This window comes from Cupressus sempervirens, chromosome 11 (assembly GCF_028749045.1).
Source record: "Cupressus sempervirens isolate cs-2001-9-10 chromosome 11, ASM2874904v1, whole genome shotgun sequence".
Classification (NCBI taxonomy): Eukaryota; Viridiplantae; Streptophyta; class Pinopsida; order Cupressales; family Cupressaceae; genus Cupressus; species Cupressus sempervirens.
Genome location: NC_143128.1, coordinates 197,859,632 through 197,881,197, shown reverse-complemented (window position 1 = coordinate 197,881,197; position 21,566 = coordinate 197,859,632). Strand labels below are relative to the sequence as shown.

General features: G+C 36.7%; 1 protein-coding gene across 6 annotated transcripts in view; it reads right to left on the bottom strand.

The window, feature by feature from the left end:
* The window catches only part of LOC149528867 (DNA polymerase I B, chloroplastic/mitochondrial-like), a 122,391-nt gene that overhangs the window by 77,140 nt on the left and 23,685 nt on the right, over positions 1–21,566 (bottom strand). For all 6 annotated transcript variants that reach the window (XR_016358313.1, XR_016358312.1, XR_016358309.1 and 3 more), the window contains exon 5: positions 11,884–12,560. Coding sequence is in view for 2 of the 6 variants with exons in the window: in XM_089807916.1 (XP_089664042.1) it covers positions 11,884–12,560 (677 nt within the window). In the remaining 4 variants the exon portion in view is untranslated. The remainder of the gene's footprint in view (positions 1–11,883; positions 12,561–21,566) is intronic.

Genomic DNA, 21,566 nt, shown 5'->3' with positions numbered 1-21,566 from the left:
AATTCCGCAACTGCAAGGATATTTCTTTGGATAGATCCACATCCCAAAGTTTCAAGGACCTTCAAGCTAATTTCTTGAGATAAGTTAGATCTGTGTATTGTCCTTAGCCATCTAGAGTTTGGTCTTTTATTGACCAACCACTTGTTGTTAGCATGCTTCTAATAATCTTTTTTTTTTTTATTCCACAATTGCAAGGATATTTCTTTGGATAGATCCACACATTTCAAAGTTTTAGGGACCTTCAAGATTTTCTCAATCACATTCGGATCCAAGCTGAAAACTCCCTCCCATCTGCATCTTTAACCATTTTTCACTTGCATCAAAGTGGTTTGTGCATTCCCACACGAACTTGAGTTCGAGGGCTGCCGTAGAAAAGGTGGATACCAAATGGATATGATTTCTTTTGATCTATTGCATATCATGACTACTAGATGTTTCCACTCTCTATAAGAAATTGGTTATGTCAACATGACCAATCTTTGTATCTGAGATCTCATCAAAAGTAGATGAAACATATAATGGAGTTGTGTGAGGTAGTTCCTTATTGTACTAATACTTCATTTCTCCTTTGGCCTTTGGAGGTGCGGGCATATGTAATATCCTCCCTTGGAATTAGTTGCTGTAGTATTTTTGCAAATGTAGTTGGCAGCCTTCCAAACCCTCAAAACAGCAAGAATAAACAATAAACTTGTGGCAAATACTGTTCATGCACTGTAGCAAATTTACTATTCATCCGCACTATAGCAAAACACTTCAGCTGGTCTGATTTCTGATTCTTCTTGATGCCCAGATCTACTTCTAGTGTTATATGTGTGCATAAATTTCCTTTATTTTGACATGCAACCACCAAATTCGCCAAGAACTAACATGCAAATGATTAGAAGTAGCATGCAACCATAAATTTTGACATGTAGCTGATTAGAAGCAACATGCAACCATAAATTATGAAATGCAACCACCAAATTCACTAAGAACTAACATGCAAATGATTAGAAGTAGCATGCAACCATAAATTTTGACATGCAGCTGATTAGAAGCAACATGTAACCATAAATTATGACATGCAAGATTTGGGTAGTTGTCAAAACTAACATGCAAACTCACTAAACTGACATGCAACGCTGAAATCTCAACAGGCTGGCAAGATCTCAGCAACGCACTGTAGCAAATTCACTATTCATCCGCACTATAGCAAAACACTATTCACGCGCACTGTAGCAAAACACTCTTCATCCGTACTGTAGCAAACACTAAATGAAACCCAATGTGTTTGGAAACACCGTTAATCCTCCTGACTGTGTCTTTCAACAGCGAAGAGAATGCTAGCAAAGAGAGATTCCGTCCTCCAAGCCCGATAATCAAATATCCAGCAACATAACATTAATCTTCATCCAAGCATACTAAAAAGAAGCTCTTCTATTTCTTTTATAGTGTTCTCACAAGAGCTCAATCCTTCGTTTTCTCCATGTGGGATAAAACATAACTCCCTTTATGTAACTTATGTCTCCAATGTGTTATAAAATAAAAGGGACTCTTTCAATTTAAATATTTCCCACAAACTATAGTCTATGCATTAATAAAGTTAAATATTAAATTTAACCTTATAAAATAGCTTTATCAATGCATAACAAATCTTATCAATGATAAACAAGTCTTCTTGTCGATTTTAAACAATTACCATCGACATATCGCTGCCCCTGGATGTTCGACCATGTCCAAGATGACTTACTATAAATAGTAAGTATGCCCAAAGTTGTCTCAAAACCCCTCAGAAAGACCTGCAACTGAAACTATCTAGGCCAAATGGCCTCTAAGTCCCTTTAATGTCTTGGTTAGCCTATGGGACCGTGGGGAAATAGGCTAACGACAACATCATGCTATGAATGCTAAAAAGGGGACATTACAGCATATCTTGTGTTGCAACATGGAAATCCCAAAGGGTGAATACATCATCTGATGGGATTGGATCCATGAACGCTTTCGGTTTTGAGTTGCAATATCGAATCTATGAAGGGTAGGTGTTCGAAGTATGGATTAGATAGTTATTGAACACATTTGAAGGCTGGAAATGAATGGGAAAGGCTTGTATTTTGGGCAAAAATGGCCAAAATAAGGTTGAGGATGATGGATCACATGTAGGCGAAATGGGGCTTTTGTTTTGGATGGCCAAGAATGCAAGTTGGAAGTATAAGGATGTGTACAAAACTAGAATTTTGGTATTTAAAAATGTGAATTTTTACCAAATTCAGGTTTATGAGATGCAATTACATGTGGAAAAAATTCATCATTTTTACTTAACGTATGTAATCAAGTTTGTAGAATGTGATTGCATATGTAGGAATATGGAGTTTAGAAGTATTTGGGTAAAGGATTGAACATGAAGATGAAAGCATGGACATGCACTAGAATTCTTGGGGAATCTCCCACTTTTCTTCAAAATCAAACAACAAAGTATGTACAAAAATAAAAAGAAAAGGAAAAACATACCTCTTGCTTTGATTCAAACTTTGACAAACTCCAAAACTTCACTTTAAATGCAATTTCATTTTTGAATTGGAAGACCTTTTGCATTTGCAACAAATGAAAGTTTCAAATTTATTTAATAACTTGAAGCAAAAAACTAGGGCGCATTTGAACAAATGGATGATAAAAAGCCAATGAATGCAATCAATTAGCAAAACAAGCAAGAAATGCAAGTAAAACCAGATTCTTTGACTTACTTGGAGAGCAAAGTGCAAAGTTTGGAAGAAGTTGGAATAAACTTGATCTCTCCAAAATCGGGTTCTCCAAGTGTGTTTGCATGCAATGACCTTAGCTTCAAATCGTGGTTAAAAGATACAAATGCATGTGCATGATGTTGCCAATGTTGTTGAAAATGTCTTCCTAAGTGCAGATCGCACTTATTGAAGTGATTTCCACATTTGAAAAAGTCTTCCCAAGGCAAATTGGGTTCTCCAACATGCATTACATGTGCATGTATTTGATGCAAATGCTCTTGAAAAGCCTTTTCCTTCACATTTTTCCTCTGTACCTCAAATCAAGTTCTCCAAGCTCTTTTACATGTTTAAGTGCAATGGAAATGCATGTAGTCAAAACCAGGTTTACGAAAGCCCCCATTGCATATGATGTCTTGCATTGCATTTGACCAAATTTTCATTCTTTTGGAAAATAAGGGTTAGAGAAAGTGATTGCATGTTTTAAATATGCAATGCACTTGCATGTATTTGGACGCCCAAGCCAAAATTGGGCTTAGAAAGGGTCATTCCATATTTGCATGACTTGCATTTGCATGCATTTGAAATTTTTTGGCAAATCGTGGTTACAAGATGTCATTACATGTAATGCATTTACATGCAAAGAGGAAAATCAGATTCTAGTGGATGCATTAGATGTATTTCATTTCAAAAACATGTAATGGAATTGCATCACTTAAGTTTTCTATTTAGCACATATCTATTGGATTCTCTCAAGCAAATATCACTTCAAGGGGTCAAATACATATTCAAACTATATATTTTACATATTATGTGTAAATATGTTCATAAGTAATATTTCACTTAAATGTCTTAAAATAAAACATTAAAGTAAATCTCAAAATCAAATTAGACTATAAAGTGATAAAGTCACTTACATGATAAATTAAAAAGCATCTCAACATTAAATTATAACATAAAGTGCACTATAGGTTGCTGAGGATTTGTGGGGTGGAGATGGAGACAGAATAGAAACAGGAGAAGAAAGTGCAAATACCCCTCCCACTAAAAGAATTAAAAAGCCCTCTATTTCCCCCTCTGACAAGAAGATCTCTAAAGAGGACGAGAAGGAAAAGCAGACAAGGGATGTTGATAGAGAAGATTTTTGAGAAAGTGGATTCTCCAATGAAGAACATATTTGGGTACCCGATGTCTGATTCCGAATATGATCTTGCGGATAATACTATGAAGGGGAAGGATAATATTTCTTATGTTTCAATCCAAGGTGATCCTGATAGCATTGGCAAGGCGAAGGACAAAGCGGAGGCCTCGATTTGCTTTGATAACTAGGTCATCAATGACATTTAAGCCATTAAGGAGGAAGTGCATAAAACAGTTAAAGATTTGCAGCAAGAGGTATAAGCTAGGAAAAAATTGGGCGATGGTATCCCTCGGCAAATTCAAAACTTAAAGAAAGTCATTGGGGACAAAGACACCAAAATCCAAGCTCTGGTCCAAAAACTCATCACTGGCAAAGTTAAAAGTGGAAGTCGAGGGCATTGAACTTAGAGTGGACTTGATTGGAAGAATAGAGGTCAGCACGTGGAAGCTGCGGGTGGACCTAGTAAAAGAACAAGGGGGAAGCCGAACAGCAAGGTGACTACTACTACAAAGACTACAAAGAGTGATTTAGAGGTAGTAGAGATCTAGGCAGCCAAGAACCCTGAAGGAGTTGGCCTAGCTCTGGCTCTATGTTTGCTTTTTGTCTTTTTTTGATTTACCTGGTCTACTCTGTGTGTTGGTTAATAGTTTCGGGCTAGTTGCTGACTTTAGGTTGCTGATTTTTTAAAATCTTTTAAATGTCACCAACATAGTTGTAATTTTGAACTCCATCATTTCTATCTCTATATTTTGAAACTATTGGGTTTCGGGTCCCCTGTAAAACTTGTTTTTACCTTAATCCAAAAACATAAAGTGCACTATAATCACTTAAATGATAAACTAACTTAACAGCATAATGTAAAGTCATTTTAAGTTATATTTTTCAAAAAGTGCAACTCAACATTAGAATTCAAGGCCAATATTTTAAATATGCAATTGAACTTGGAGAACCTACTTTTTAGGCACTTAATCCTTGATATCTTTTGACTAACAACTCTATTTAAGTCCCACGATATCTTGAGTTGAAAGGAAAATCGAAAGCAAGAGCCTGAAGAAAACAAAAACATAAGAAACAATCAAAACAAACACTTAAAAATGCACAGGACTTTGAAGGTCTCAAAATCAAGTATAGGCTAACAAACTGAGAAAATGAAAGACTTAATGAGAACCTTCTGTAAACCATTCCATTATATTAATTGGTGACAATCATTTGATCAATTTTCGCCAATCAAATAATGAGTTATCTCTGCGAAATGCAAAGCTCAATTGAAAAAGTTTTGTATAGTTACCTCCATTTTGTCATCACAAAATGGAGGACAACACATCCTCCTCAAATTGATCTAGAATGTGCACCTATTTGCTTGCTCTAATTAAATCCACTGATAGGCGAGAAAATGATCTTTTATTTATCTCGTAGTCATTAGTTGTGTTCGCCCAATGATCTTCTATGTAAGCTATGTGTTTATACCTAACTCCATATGCCCTTTGAAATTGTATTGTATAGGCATGATGAATAAAACACAAATTCTTTCTAAGTCACCTATGTTGCTAGGAGTGATGGGCGAATCTCGCTTGAACTTTCTTTATGAAAACAGAAAGGCACCCCTAGCCTATGCTTATGCTTTTGGATCTTGTCATATGCAAGCAATTGTCTTGCTACTTCCATTATCACTATCTTTTAGGTGGGAAACAAGGAAGCTTTGTTGGGCAAATTATGCTTCCTAATACTTTGATATAAGTGAACTTAAGGAATTGGGTGTACCAAAAGCCAAGTTTCATGACAAGATCCTTTGCTTGCTTTCACGATCTTTTATAATGAGTTCCTTGCAATACTCCTCTTGAAGACATCATTTGCAATTCTGACCTTCCATTTTGGTGAAGCCATAGTTGTGAATAAAAATGGTGCACCACATGTTGTCTAACTTTTGAGCCAAGTTCAACCACAACTTCTAATCCTCTAAACTTTAGAAGCAACACCATCATGCACACCATGTAAGAGCACATGCACAATGTCTTTGACTTTGCGCCATCTATAATTGTTGATCCATGTTGTTTTTAATCATAATCACCCAACCAAACATATCAATTGTATTAGTGATCTTCTCAATCAGATGGCACATACCTAACTCCAAAGGGTTTGCTTGTTGGCCCACCACAACGTTGTTTAGCATAAAGATGAGGTCTAGGATGTCCTCGAAATTGAACTTTATTAATTTTGGGAGTTTTGAATGATGCTTCCTTGGCCTTGTCAACCATTTGTTACTAACAAGAATGGCATATTTGCTAGAGTCATTCTCAAATTCCTCCATGGCTTGTTCTTTTGTTTTGTAAATGTTACCTTTGCAATGAGGGATATTGAACACCTCCCTTACATCCTTAGCCTTTATCCCTATTACAACACTTCCTTTTAGGCTAACCACTTCCCTTATCTCTGAACTGTATCTCTTGGCACATTCAGTCACTAACTCTGCCCATTCTAATGCTATTGGAAAAGCGATCGCATGTACACTTCCACTTTTCACCATCTTCTTGGCCCAATCTTAAGGATTAATTGAAAACACCTGATCTCTCACCAAATCCATGTTATATGGACTAAGGTTGGTATCGTTCACTCTCTTCCACTTCGAATTGAAGTGAGATGGAGGAGAAATGCTCTTGATGGTGTACAGCATCTGTGACTGCCTTCTTTGTCTTGATTGAGTCCATCCCTAGCACCTGCTCCACTCTTAGCACCACTTGCTTTCTTCTTAGAGCCTTCTCCATTAGTACCTCTTGCATTCTTCAACCTGCCAACACAATTTATTATCAGCTATTCGTATTTTATTTGTCTTAAATCAAGAACATGATTAAATCAGACTTATGAATATTTCATTTTGCATAATTAACTTGAATTGTAAATTCTGATTGCATCCAAAATGCAAGTTGACATCCTGAGCATCATTATTTAGTTTTCGTCCTAGATTCTATAAATCTGATCTACCAAAAGCCATATGATTTTGTGTCGTTAAGAAATAATTTTCTCATGTTATAGCCCACATTTAACATATACCTGTAGCTTGCAGCCTCTTCCCTTTAGTTTTACTTCTTTAGACAGATTTGGGGTCTGCTCATCCAAGTGGTCTTAATCTTTACAATGCTTCAGGTCTGATTGTTTATCAGCAAATTCAAACTCCTTATAGAAGATGTTGTAAGATGTATATGACCTGCTCCTCTTGATCTGCTCTTGGTAGAATTGTGGTTTGAAATGAGATGTGACACTCCCCTTAATAGATGCTTGGGTGAAGGGCAAAACTTTCTAGACAAGGCAAACTTGGCCTAATTATTTAAACTAAATCATTTGCACCTAAAATTGCACCCCTTCATGGCCTAAAATTGCACCTTTGATATTTTCAAAAAGGATTGCACCCCTTCAAGGTTTCAATTAATTGAACTTAATTGGCAAAGAATTTGTTTTATGAATTAAATCGCCCCTCATTTCATACGCTGCTGGGTTTGTTGATGACATTCATTTTACATGGAGCTGGATAGAGGGTGGAAGTCCACTCTCTCTTGGGCTAGAGGCCTCAAAGGTCTGTGCCATATCTCAAACATATCCTCATTTTTTCATGTTTTTGGCCTTCCATTTCAAGATTTTACTTTGTATACAGGATTTTGCAAGCTAATTTCCTCATTTTTCTTTATGATCACATTCAGATTTTCAACTTTTGAAACTACATTCTCTTTGTGCAAATCGCTTGGGTGCAAGTCTAGATTCATGTGCCCTCGATTTTGATTGCGAAACACACTAAGTGGCAAGATTTTGATGGAGAACATGGGCGTGGAGACCCAAGGATATAATCCCACCTCTTCTTAGGCTCGAGAGGGCCCCACGGAAGGTAAGTTCCACCCTTCCTTGGGCTCGCCCCAAAAAAAGTGTCACACCAATTTTTAACTTCAGTCAAACATGTTTGCAAAACTGACCGCCTTTGTTTTCCCTTACAACTTGGTTTCAAGTTTTAACTATTGTCCAAGAGTCCAGCAGATTTAGATCAAAAGGTGGTGGGTGATGTGATCATGAAGCCCCTTTTTTGTGCTCAAGCGCCAACTCCACTCTTCCTTGGGCTCAGCCCAATTTTATTGTCTTCAAAACATGTTAAATTGGTTTCATCCTTCAAGGTTGTCACTAATTTCCCCTTCACTTTTGGATCAATCAACCAACTCACTTTTTTAGAGTTTTGCTAATGAACATGTGACTCACTTCTGAGTTTTCTTTAATTTCAGCACCCTATATGACATCCATGTTTTGAACTCCAACCTACAAGAGTCAAAGCTTTGATTACAACTTGTCATAATTGTCTCATCAAGTTCTGATTTTTCTCTAGAGGCTGGTCATATTTGGAAGTTAGCTGGGCATCAAGCCCAACATAAGGTGGAAATCCAACCTTGATTGGGCTCTGGAGCCCATAGAAGGTGGAACTCTACCCTCTCTTGTGCTCCGCCTTCACTTGTACTCTCAGCTTTGTCTCCCACTCCATTGCTGTCTTCAAATTTTCGCTCTCTTCAAGTTTTTAATTTGCATACAAGCCTCATACTCAAATTTCATGTCTCCCCCTTTTGATGGTAATTTGCATTTTCATTGTGGGGATCTCATTAACTCATATTCTCCTTTAATATTGAGGCTTGACTCCCTAAAAAGATCGCACACCCAAACTAGAGTCTTTCTAGACTAGAAACTTAAGCTACTCCTAAACCTCAAACAACTAAGACGACTAACCTACTGCTAAGAGCAAAGAGGGGGTCCCATTTGCAATGGCGTCATGGTGTGAAAACCTCAAAACAAGACCCCCAATAGAACATTTTTTAGCATATCAATTTAAATATTAACAAATATATTTACTATATATTTAGGTCATACATCATTTTGAAAAAGACATTGTATGTTGGCAAAATGGTCAATGCTCCCCTTGCAATTTGTGATATGGTTTAATCACCTCCTATCGATTCTATAAGTCTAGTGATTGTATTGCACATTGACAGGCCGATCTTTCAATGCAATGACAACCACACTCGTAACAAGTAGCATTAGAGCTTGGTCCCAAGTTTGAATCCTTTTTTGTAACGTTGAGGGGGGTCTTGTTGGCAAACTGGTCAGCACTCCACTCAAGATTCATGACATGGTTTAACCGCCTCCTACGAATTCTATAAGTCTAATGGTTGTATTGAACATTGACAAGTCAATCTTTTTGTGCAATGGCAACCACACTTGTAACACTATGTGCACCTATTTTGCACATATTGATATTGGTCTATAATTATTGCTCCATTCCTTCTTTGACTCTATTGTTTGGTTCCCTAATTCCAAGTCGTTTCACTCTCGCTGTTATGAGATGGCCATTGAAAATGCATAGAATTTTCATGTTTCACTAGGAAACTACCTCTCTATCTCCATTTACTTTTTGCAGCTTTGTGTTGGGCCTCCCTGAATCAGCTCAAAAACAATGTAACATTTTATTTCTACGTGTTGGTAATTTGTACCTTCAATCGGATAAATTTAATATATAGGCATGTATAAGATATGATAAAGAATATTTCTTTATTATATATATCCATTTATACATTATTGGAGAAGTTAATATTAGTAATTGGAAGAATTATATATATCTATATATACACACACACACACACATATACATTCATACATACATATGTGTGTGTGTGTGTGTGTGTGTGTGTGTATATATTGTTATTAATACCGACTGAAAGGGCTGATTGCAACTATAAGTTGATACAAATTAAGTTGATTGATCGATGGGTTGAAACATTCTGGTTATGCTGCGATTGAAACTGGGGATAAGTGGAAACACGTCCATGAAAGAATGTGTCTCCTCGTAGGAGGCGCATTCGTTTGTGGGCATGTCCCCACGGATGTAACATCCTCCCTATATTTTTTCAGTCAACGAGCAAGTCACAAACCACCGATGAACACATAGTTATTCAGTCTTCAAAGTGGTTTGAGAGCCATCTGCATACAAGCACAGTATTTAATATAGCTTATATACAAACTTAAGAATTACAAAGACATTCTGAAATTATTTGAAAGATTCTAAAATAAAATTTCAGACCTACTCATCTGCAATTTTGTTGAACAGAGACTATATTTATTAATACAAATCTGATCTCTCAATTTTAACACTATACCAATAGTTTCCCACCTCAGCTGCTAATTTTCATGAGGAAAACCCCAGAAAATCAGATAAATATTGTGACAGATAATAGAGAAAAGACTCCAATAAGAACAAAGGGTTTTTAATTTTCTATCCATGATTGCAATTTTACAGCTTCCCCAGACTCAGTTCCTGTGAAAAGGTCCTGATTGTTTAGATGATGAGGCATCAATCATATTGGAAATAGAGCTTGTTGACAATTGTAAATTCGGAAATTCCCCATTTCATCAAATGAAATATAAGAGCCATTTGTAATATTTCAATATAAATGGCGCCACATCTTTCAGAGTTGCCATTTCAAATCGAGCTTGCATGTGAAGGTTGTCAAAGACAAAAAAGGTTTTCATCACATCTAGATTATGAGTTCAGCAATATAAAAACCCAATGTTAATTAAGTGACTGGATTCATCCAAGTTGGCTCCACAATCAAGGACCAAGTTAGAAGTTTTTACTAAGTTGCAGGGTTCAGACCCTGCCAGCTGGGTCCGGGTCCAGGTCCTTCTCAGGTCTGGATTCGTGTTGGGTCTATGGCAGGTCCCTTGAGGATCCTCCTGGGTCTGTGCCAGGTCTGGGCAGGGTCCACGCCACAGACATGGACCCTATGAGGACCACGCCACAGACGTGGACCCTGTGACGACCCACAGTCTACGGTGTGGACCCTGCCCAGACCTGCCACAGACCCGGGAGGACCCTCAAGGACCCCTGTGCAAACTCTGAAGGACCCACAGCCCATGAGGCCAAGAAACATGGTAAAAAGACAAAAAGCAATATTATTTTTTATGGTATAGCTCATTTATACACACACACACACACACTCACGAACCCCCCCACGAACCCAAATGGAATGTTTTTTCCTTTTGCCCAAACCCACTAACACGAAACCAGATCTGTACCCATCCACAAACCCAAACCGGCAACATAGAGTTTTTATGGAACAATCATAAGCATCAAACTTGCAGATTTAATGTACTGAAGCGACAAGTCTACATCATATGCCATTCAATAAGTGTGTCATTTATTTGAATTACTGCACTACAGTCATGCTATTTGTTAGTCAACTTGCACATGCCAAGGTGAACAAAATTAACTAAGCACAGGTTATGTGAAATGGAGTCCACAGTTGATTTGAATCAATGTTAGTACAACATTACCTTTAGTTATTTCATTATGTAACTAGTTTTCTATGATGCTACCTTGAAATCTCTTGTTATTTTAACAGTTTTAAGTACTTTACCATGATGTTATCTTTAATTAATTCAGAACTCAACTAACTTTCTAAAGTATGCAAATATTCAAAATAATATTTTATCGGGCCGAATTCCCACAAATTTATTTTAATTAATTCAACCAAGTTACCAAATCATGCAGTTATTATATAATTTAATATCAATATATGCAAAAAAAAAGTTCAACATTAACAGTTAAAAAATCTGCAGGGGTTTTTATTAGTAGCTATGCAACTATCAATGCACTGCAAATTGTACTAAACATTTGGATTTTATCGAGTATAGGCTCTTCCTCTCTGCCAACTTGCAGTGCTTTAAACTGGTGTTATCTTCATATTTTTCAATGCCCATGTTCAGTTACTGAAAACTTAATGTTAATCCATACTAAGAAAAGAAACTTGTAGAATTACCATACCCCGCAGGCCAAATCATGATATGATGCACAACAAAAATAATTGACCATTGCTAAGGTTCCAAATTCAGAGATTTATAACTTTTATATAATTAGTAAAAACCATTAACCCCATATGAGAAAAATAGACAAGGCAGTTTTCCAAAATATAAATGTCATTTGAAATGAGAAAAAGTAAAGTAAGTTACTTGTTAGGGCTACCACCAAATATAAGTTGCCGTACTTGAGTACCACTACCCACGTTCATGTATTTGGCATCTGGACAGTATGTGGCAGCCCAACTCTTAAACCGTGAAGCAGCTTTTTCTTGCTCTACAATTGCCACTTCCTCCATCTTTGATAGATAGACACGATCAACAAGCATCCCCCTAGACTCCATCTGTACTAGTAGCTCACCAAAAGGTCGCCAATACTCTTCATAAAAATCATACATGCTGTGCTTTGAATCACCCTGAAATATCCAAACTGTATTCTTAAGTTTTTTTTGAAGACTTTTCCAGAGCCTCCAAGTACTTATAGAATCTAAGGCAGAATAGCATATCCAAGGCATACGTTCTGTTTTCTGAAGTTCCTCAACAGGAGCTATAGAAATAGTTTTTCCTTCTGAGCCATCCTTCTTCATCTTCCTCTTTCCAAAAAGTGTTTTCATTGACACCTTGCCTTCAATCAGCTCATCTTTACCTGCCACACCAGATCCATTCATGACCTTTGGGTCCATTGTAAGAGCTTCAAGTGAATATCCACCTTCGTCCCGCCTTGCAGAATTCCATAATCGTGCAAGATGCATCGTATCAGCATAAAACCCACAAACATTGATCCCATGATTACCTAGAATATGCCTGTCAAAGCTGTAGTTGTGGAAGACCTAGAAGGATGAAATCATCAAATGCTTTAACATAGGTTACAAATCTACTAAAAGTAAAAAAATAAGAACATTTATCTACGGTCCATGCAAGAAACATGGAAATAGCACTATAAAAGCACTTTGCAGCATAACCTATCATATGACAGAAAACTCTATTAAGTTTTTTCAGAATCAAAACACAGCATTATTAAGATACTGCTTTGATCTACCATGTGAGGGATCATTGAGAAGCGGATTTGGAAGCTACACAACCGTCTTCCAGTTTCAGCTTCACTTTCACTTCAATGAAGATTAGTTTTGGATCTCCATAGCATTCATTTAGGAACTGTGAAGCATATAGAGCTACTGATTTTCAATGAATAATTTTAAAATGTTCTGGGCGGGAAAAGGATCAATAAACCTGAAAAGAAAATTTCACCAAAGAAGAGTATTAGATGGCTAAAGAAAGCCTTTTGTATGCAGTAGGATTTTTTCCGAGCAAGGACATTGTCCTGAGCAGTCAATTGCTGCATTATCAATCTTTAGACATAATAAAAAGATACATCTCTTGGGAGAAAAACACAAATAAGTCTCCAGGTCAGGTGGGTTTGATGGGAACCTCTACCTTCTATACACAGCAGGGCAACTTCAACTAGCAGGATGATACCTTTGACCCATCAGTACCTGGCTAGATGACACGTTAACTACTGTTAGGCCCCTATTCTGTTTGCTTGAATGGTGCAATGAAAATTCACATAAGACGGTAGGAGACAATTTCGGGACCTGCCTAGATGGCAGGTTAGCTTGTGCTATGCACTTATTCTGTTGCTTGAATGGTGCAATAAAGATTCACATAAGACAGTAAGAGACACCAGAGGCACGCATTTAGAATCTTAGCTGTCTGAAGAATTAAGCAAAGATGGACCTTAACCACATATTGTGGAAAACAGCACATGAAAATGCTAATGAACGTTCAAGCAATTTAGTTTACCTCAAAAGCGTTCTTTGAGGATCTTGTTCCATCTATATTCAATAAAAGTCTTCAGACGTGGAGATTTTTGGTCTCAATTAAATTAAGTTGAGTTTGGAAATGTGAAGCTAGATGTCATGATAATAAGTTGAGACCAAAGCCATTCTATAAGAAACTTTGATAGATGGAAAGAAGTAACGATATAAATAACAGAAAATGTGGTCAAACAGCTGGAAATAGGTTTTCAAAGATCTTGTTCTGTTACTTTTAAAACTTTGAACTGCATAAAAATCAAGGTATTTTGACAATAAAAGCCTTCAGACATGGGGATTTTCAGCCTTTAAATTTACTAAAGTTTGGAGATGCGAAGTAGATAACATGATAATAAGTTGAAACCACAGCCATTGTAAAAGAAACTTTGATAAATGTGAATGAAATAATGATATAAATAACAGAAAAGGTGACCAACAAGCTGGAAATAGGTTTCCAGAGATTATTACTCAGTTGGTTTTAAAATTCTGAACTGCATAACAATCAAGGCATTTTGAAAATGAACTTTAGAAAGAAAGGGAAAACAATATCAGTGTCCACGAATAACCCAAAATTAGTTTAAAAGGGGCTGGAAAATACATGAACAAAAAGAAACCTAGGCTTGGGGAAAAAAAAAAGGGAAAAAGCATGAAAACAGAAAATAGACAAGCATGTTAGACCTAAAGCACTAACCCAAAAGCAAGTATATATGAATTTGTGAGGGAAGTGTTGATGTGAGTTCTGTGATCACTTCAACATGCAGAATAAAATACTAAGTATCATATCCTCTTTTATTCAAGGAAACCTCATATGCTAAACAATATGGCCATTGTGTGATCAAGTAAGGCAACCCCAAGGTTTACACTATGAACTAGTGACTTTGTGTTGGATATAACTCAGTGTATGTGATGTGATTTGCTCATAACCATGAGGGACTTGCACTATTCATCCTCGACTTTATTAATTCTTCTCCTCAAAGTGCCACTAGCTTGACTTCATAAGAATGTAAAACGGATGAAGGGTTCAGAGAACTCTACCTATTTCTAAGGACAGTAATATAAATGGATTGCAGTTGGGTGAGTGAATTCCTATAACCAAGCTTTGCTTTGCGAAATGAAACGACTACACAAGGATGATGCTATCACCAAAGGGAACAAAGGATTTTTACAATGCCAACATTCATCCAAGCGCAATGGGCGGGAGCGGTCAAGGAAGCCTAAGTTTGAATTCTAGGGTTTGCTGCAAGTTTTACTGCAAGCGTTTATGTGTTTTAGGGCTGCTGGAGGGCAATGCATAGGAAGATGATGATGATGGGAAGGATGGCTTTGGGATCCTTTCCCATTTTTTGTTTATGGGGGGTTTGGGTGTGTCTAGTTGTAGTGTTCTCTCTAGTGCTCCTTGCTTCTACCTTCAGTATCGCATCGACTTTGTTTGCAACTACATTTTTGGCCAAAGTTTTCTCTGGCACTGTGGACATTTTGGCACCATTTGGGTTCAGATCTATAGGTTTCCTGAATTGGATTGTGCGGTGTGCTCGGTTGCTGGTCTCCTCTAGGGAGCACTACGAGATCCCTTGGCTAACTATTTCTTGTTCGATGACCTCCCTCGTCATCGTTGGCTTCCTCTTTGCTATGTTTTTTGATGGTGTGGGAATTCTCTGCAAGGATGTGGATCTATTTTCTCTACAGGGCCCTTTGGAGGGGTTTATGCTGGTTGGCTCTCTTATGCATTATGTCTTATCCTTAGTGAGAGTCTCGCTTTATTTGTGACTTTCCTGTTACCATTCTTTTGCCTCTGCTATTTTGCTGGATTTTTTTAAAGAGGTGAACAATTGTGTCTCTCCTCTATTTGACTCCTTTTGAAGTGGGATCTTCCCCTATGGAGGTGGGGATTTTCCATATGCTTTTTGGTTGGAGTAGGCTCTTTGGGATGTCTCAATTTCTTCTCCGTTCCATATTGAGGTGAGAAAATCTTTTTTTGAGGTTGAGGTCAGTTCTCAAAGGGTTTGCTCCTCCTTGATGGCCGGTAGAAGGGAAGGATGATAGATTTGCTTTTGTGGAAGGGTGCTTTTTCTTGCTTAAACTATAGTATGGCAGATTTTCTTCCTCTTGAGCCAGTTTTGGGACCCTCTTGTCCCCTGTTGGAGTTCAGGCATGTTGATCTAGGCAGGTTTCTTCCTGTGTCAAGTTGGCTTTGATCTCTGCTGAGGGGAGATTTCCTTTTTTGGATCAATGGCAGTTGATGCCATCACTCCCCATTGTCTCATCTAGGTGGCTTCCTATGGAGGTAAAAGTTCCTATTGAGGAGGAGGCTCAATGTTTTAGGGAGGCTTGGTGTTGGTCTTTTGAGGCGTGGTGGGGGTGTTGGTGGTCTTCTCTTCCTTTAGGCCTCTTGGCATCTTGGTGGATCATGACTAGAAGCTACTTGACTTTGTCCCTTTTCTCCGCTACCCCTATTGAAGTGGGTCTTGTGCTAGGGAGGAGTTCCTTAGTTGTGGGTTTTCGCAGGTGGTAGTTGTTGATTCAACCATTGATCTTCAAGCCTAGCCCCTTCTTTTTCAGCTAGGCTAGAGTAATATTGGTGTGGAGCCTTCTGTTATAAATGTTGATCAAAAGGAAGTTTCTTGCTTTCAAGGGCCCCTTCAGAAGGCTGGATGTTTTCGATTTCAGTAGCAGGCAGATTTTGGGGTTTTCTAATCCCTCGGTAGAAATCAGGTATGCTAATGGCACATGTTTGATGAATTTCACCAATTTGGTTAGATAGCTTAGGGAGCCTTGTACTCTTTGTAATTTTGGTTTGGACAGCCTCAAATAGTCTATTGAGATAGGTTATGTGTTAAGCCAGTCTGATGAGCTGGAATTTCCTAGGGCAATCGGTTTCAACTTTGTCAATATGTTTTGGGCTGCAATTCGCTCGTCTTTCTTGGGCTGCTTGTCTTTATTGCATATTCTTTGTAGTAGTGTTCCATTCTAATGGGATTCTAGATCAATGGTAAAATCTACTTGTATGGGGTTTCTAGTCCCCTCAAAACCTGCTTTTACCTTAATCCAAAACATTCATCCAAATAACGAAGACTGGCATGATCCAAATGAACATTCGAACTTAGTACTTGTAAGTACATCCATCCTTACATTTCTCCATTTCAATCAATGAAATTTAACTAGACTATGAGAAGTAGAAACCGTGCAAAATGGTGAAATAAAACATAATTCCCCATATCTTTAGTAAAATTTGTGTCTTTATACAAACATCTTCTTCATTACAATTACTTGTCTAACTCCTATTGCTATCAAACTAACTCCATTGCAAATGAGAAGGCCAGGCCTTTTATAGACCTCTCACTTACAATGAAGGGCTTAGATTGATATGAAATACACAGCCAAGATAATTCCATGAAAACGCTAAATAGGGTTGTTGCAAACAGTAAATGCTATCCAATAGGAAGATTACATTGCTTTGAAATAAATAACCTACTGAGGATTAACAAATGAGAAAACTTGTTGTCATAAAGCATTAAATATTTTTCACATGTCCATTTGTGAATGAATTTGATTGGATGCTCTTGGACATGTCAACTCCAAATCGCTTGATTGGTTGATGATGATTGAGAGCCACTTATCATGAATATCCTTATCCTTGATTCACAAAGAAGAGATGTCTCTATAACTTTGATAAACTCCTTTGAAACAATCTTCTTCTTTAGAATATACTGATTCTTACTCCCACGTTACTTCATCTTCATAAAATTTCAGCATCCTCTTCGTTTTGGAAATATTCTCCTTAAATTTGTCCTTGATATCGACCTTCTTGTGGTATCTTAAAACCTTCGCATTTTAATTTCCTTCATGTAAATCATGATTTTCCTTTGGAAATCCAAGATTAAGATAGCCTTCCTCACTTGAAAACCTTCTCTTTGAATTCCATTTTGAAGTGAGAATATTGTCTTTTTGCTATACTTGCCCGTGCTCTCTTCTCATCTTGAAATGTTGTCCTCCTTTGAACTTGATCTCTTTGAGCTAGTCCTCCTTCATCCTTTTGATCATCATCTCATGTCTCATCCCTGAACAAAAAAAGAAAACAAAAGGAAACACCTTGGATCAAGATTACAAACAAAAATAAAATGTAAGTTAATTTTGAAAAACTTAAAATGATTTTCATAATTCACAATCCCTCATTTAGTATCCAAATTGGATGATGGAATCTGATTTTCTCTCTCCAGTTATATATATCTGATTTGGAAACCCTTGCCCTTGCCCTTTACCCTTTGCCTACATAAACATGGATTTTCACAGAATATGATTTTATCTTGGATTTCACATCTACAGATCTGGGTTTCTCTCCTATAAAATTTGCATATTTGCTGGAGATCAGAATTTGCTAAATTTTTCTATAGTCTACTTTCATCGATTTGCCCTCCATTCAAGTTACTTTCACCTCTTTCCTTCTGATTTCGATTCATCCTTTGGTCTAGAATTTCACCAATCTGCTCAAAGTCTGATCTGCTTTTGTTTTGTGTTCAAATTGTGCTTAAGGGATGATTGAGATGCCTTACTTATTGCCTTCAAGATGATTGTTGTACCTCTTAGAGTGGAGGGAGTGATCTGATTTATCATTTTCCTTGCAGTTATTCGAAATTACTTCTTCTATGGGCACAAATTCCCCATGTCAACAGAGTTTCCTTAAAAGCTGGGCACATTTAAATAGATGTAAGAATTTTGCATTCTCATGAACAGAATTTGCATGCCTTCTTTCCAAGTTGTCCCTATTGATCTTGTATTTTTCTCTCTTCAGAAGATGTAAATGTGAATACAAGTTCTCCAATCCAATCCACACTTCAAGAAAATTCAACCTCTGATCTGCTCTTATTTCACTGACTTTTCTGGATCTGATTTCTACCCTGATGTGAATTAATTTTGAATTACCATTTTTTCTGACTGAAATCTCACCATTTCTTCCAAAAATTTGTTCCTATATCTGATTTTCCTCTAATTGATTTTGATTCTGACTTTCATACTCCAGGACTTTTTTTTTTTAAAATCGTTCTCCACACTTGAGTATTTCGTGCTCTGATATTCACTGGCCAATTTGTGTTTTACACCTTAGTTTGTCTCCAAATTTGATCTTCAACACCCAGTCCTGAAAGTTATTCTTCTTAAAATGCTTATTTATTTTTCAAAATTGCCTCCAAAATGAATCAAATTCACTCTTGTGCTCTGTTCTGCAACTATCGATCTTCTTTTGAGTTTGATTGTCATGTTCAAATGACCTTTGATTGCCCTATATAGCAATCATGGCATTTGAGCGTCCTAATTAGTTCAAGGAGAGCTGACCTACCTGTGCCTTAACATTTTAAAATGCTTCATCTTCAGCCAATTTTGCAATGGGCCCCCAAGCAATTGGGTTAAAACAACCTCATAATGCATGTAAAATTGAAACGTTGGTCCATTGGGAAAATTAACCAATGTACCCATTAAAATCATTTCCTTTGATTCTTTCCACCCAATGCAATGGTGGAAAATTAATGCCTCTAAGGATAGCTTAAGTCCTCAAATTTGTTGATAAAAATTTGCTAGGTCATGCAAGCGCAAAATCAATGGATATAGGGACAAAATGAATCTCATGATTTTTGACCATTTCTTGCATATTCCTCACTTACAGGAAATTTAATAGGGATAAGAACAATCCAGCCCCTATTTGATTTCAACTTGTCCTTACAAAGTTCTTTTTTTTGCACATTGTAGAGGGTGTAGAAAGTCGGCCCTCAAAAAAACAAATTCAACCACCGCACATTTGATCATCATGAGGAGAATTAACCTCCATATGTACAAAGTGGAAAACTGGCCTTCGTAGGGACAAAATAGTCCCTATATTTTGTCCTTACTTTCATTGCAACACCCCATAGATACTTTGATGTTGGCTTTGAGTGAAAAATCTATCCTCCTAGGCACTTAGAATTCACAAATTGTGTCCCAACTTTTGATAAGCGTTTTGACATTTAGGTGAAGGTGGAAAATCAACATTCATCAAGACATTTTGCATTATCTTGAAATATGCTATTACTTTTGCTCAAATTCAAAGGCAGAGTGGAAATTTATGCTCACAAGGACAAACTGACTCTTTAAGGCACCCTAACATAGAGCAATATGTCCTTGGAATTCAAAAACCTTTTGTATTTTGACATTGACTTTAAAACCTTAAGATGTGTTTGTGTTTGCAATTTGAATACTTGAAAGCTCAACCACACCTCTTCGTTCTAAACCCCAATTTCTCCAATCTCAAACTTGTTAACACTAGAGACCTTAGAATTTTGCCAAACTCAAACTACCCTAAGCAAAACACTAGACCACTAAGAAAAAAAAGTGGGGATCCCCATTTGCTAGGTGGCGTGTATATTTACAACACAAAGCGAAGGACCCCTCCAAATGGAGAGACTAGAAGAAGACTAAAACAAGCAACCAAAGAAGGAAACAAACATCATTAACTTTTGTACTCCGATACGTGTTGGAGGAGCCAATGGTATAATCATCAATCAATATGAAAGAACCAAGATTAAGTGTAATGTCCCTATTTTTGAGATAGATCTATATAATAATAGAATTTAAAATATTATATTAAATAAATAAATACATCATAAAATAATAATAAGTATAAGATTAAATAATTATATACGTAATAATATAATAATATTTATTATTATTTAAAATAAAAATATAAAATATATATGTATAAAGAGACAGAAAGAGAAATGAATAAATGATATAATATAGTAATGATATATCATTAACAAATTATATATTATCAATATAATAAAATTATGATTTAGACAATGATATTATATTTAAGACATAATTAATCTTGTATGTTTGAATATAGAGATAAGAGGTGTCTCTTAGAATTATAAACATTCATATAAATAAAGAGGGGAAACCTTGCACAAAGGCACGGGGGAGAGAAAATATCCAGCCCAAGGATTAAGGAAGACATAAATACCAGAACGAAAGATAATAAGAAGCGGCAGATAAACTTCATTACAAAGAAAGGAAGTCATTTGATCTTTCTTTTTATATAAGTATAAATGTTCTCAAATGAAGGGGGAGGACAACAACATCAGATAGGAGATCCAATTGGGCACTCAACTCAGCGGAAGGAAAATGAGGGGATACAGAAGCACAGGAGAGTTATGATAGACGAAAGGCAGAATCATTTTTGGGCATCGAACATTATCCTTTTTTCTTATTTTCTATTCAGCAGGAATCATCGAGGAGAAAACACTTTCAAAGATTACAACTGACGGCAGCCTTTATATAAGGAAATGTACAACCAGTGGTCTACTATACTGCAACATACCCTTGTATCTAGATAGTGATTGCAGATCGTACAGGAGGATAAAATAGCTTCATTGCATAAGTGGACAGTCAACTACTATTTTATGATATTTCGAAAAGTTGTACAAGATAAGAACACATAAAAATAACTCATCAATATTCATGTCTGGAATTCATGCTAAAACCTGCAGCGGATAAATAAGATAGAACGATATTAATGGAGGGGTATTAATAGTGGAAAAATAAGACCCCCTTACAGGCAGCCAATAACAAGATTGAAGAAAGCACATTCAGAGTTCGATATGATCCTGTATAGTCTAGAAATTCAGTGCCTGATGTTTAAATTGCATCTAGTATTCCTTTAGAATCAGCAATATTGGAAAACATATGAGCAGAGCTGCACTGTCAACATTACAATAGGGAGGTAACTTCAGGAAAGCATCTAAGATGGTAGAATGATATTTAAGTTAGCAAAATAGCTACCAGCATTGACCACAAAGTAAAGAGAGATTACAGTTCGAGTAAGAGATCACAATTCATATAAGGCAAGTGCAGCTTTTACATAAGCTCTTAGTATATATGCATGGTTCACAGTATATAGACATATACAAATGTTAACCGAGAAGGGAGAATTATACTTGGTGTGAATATTGGAAACTATTGATGGACCAAATAGATTCTCCACATATATTATTGATTTAG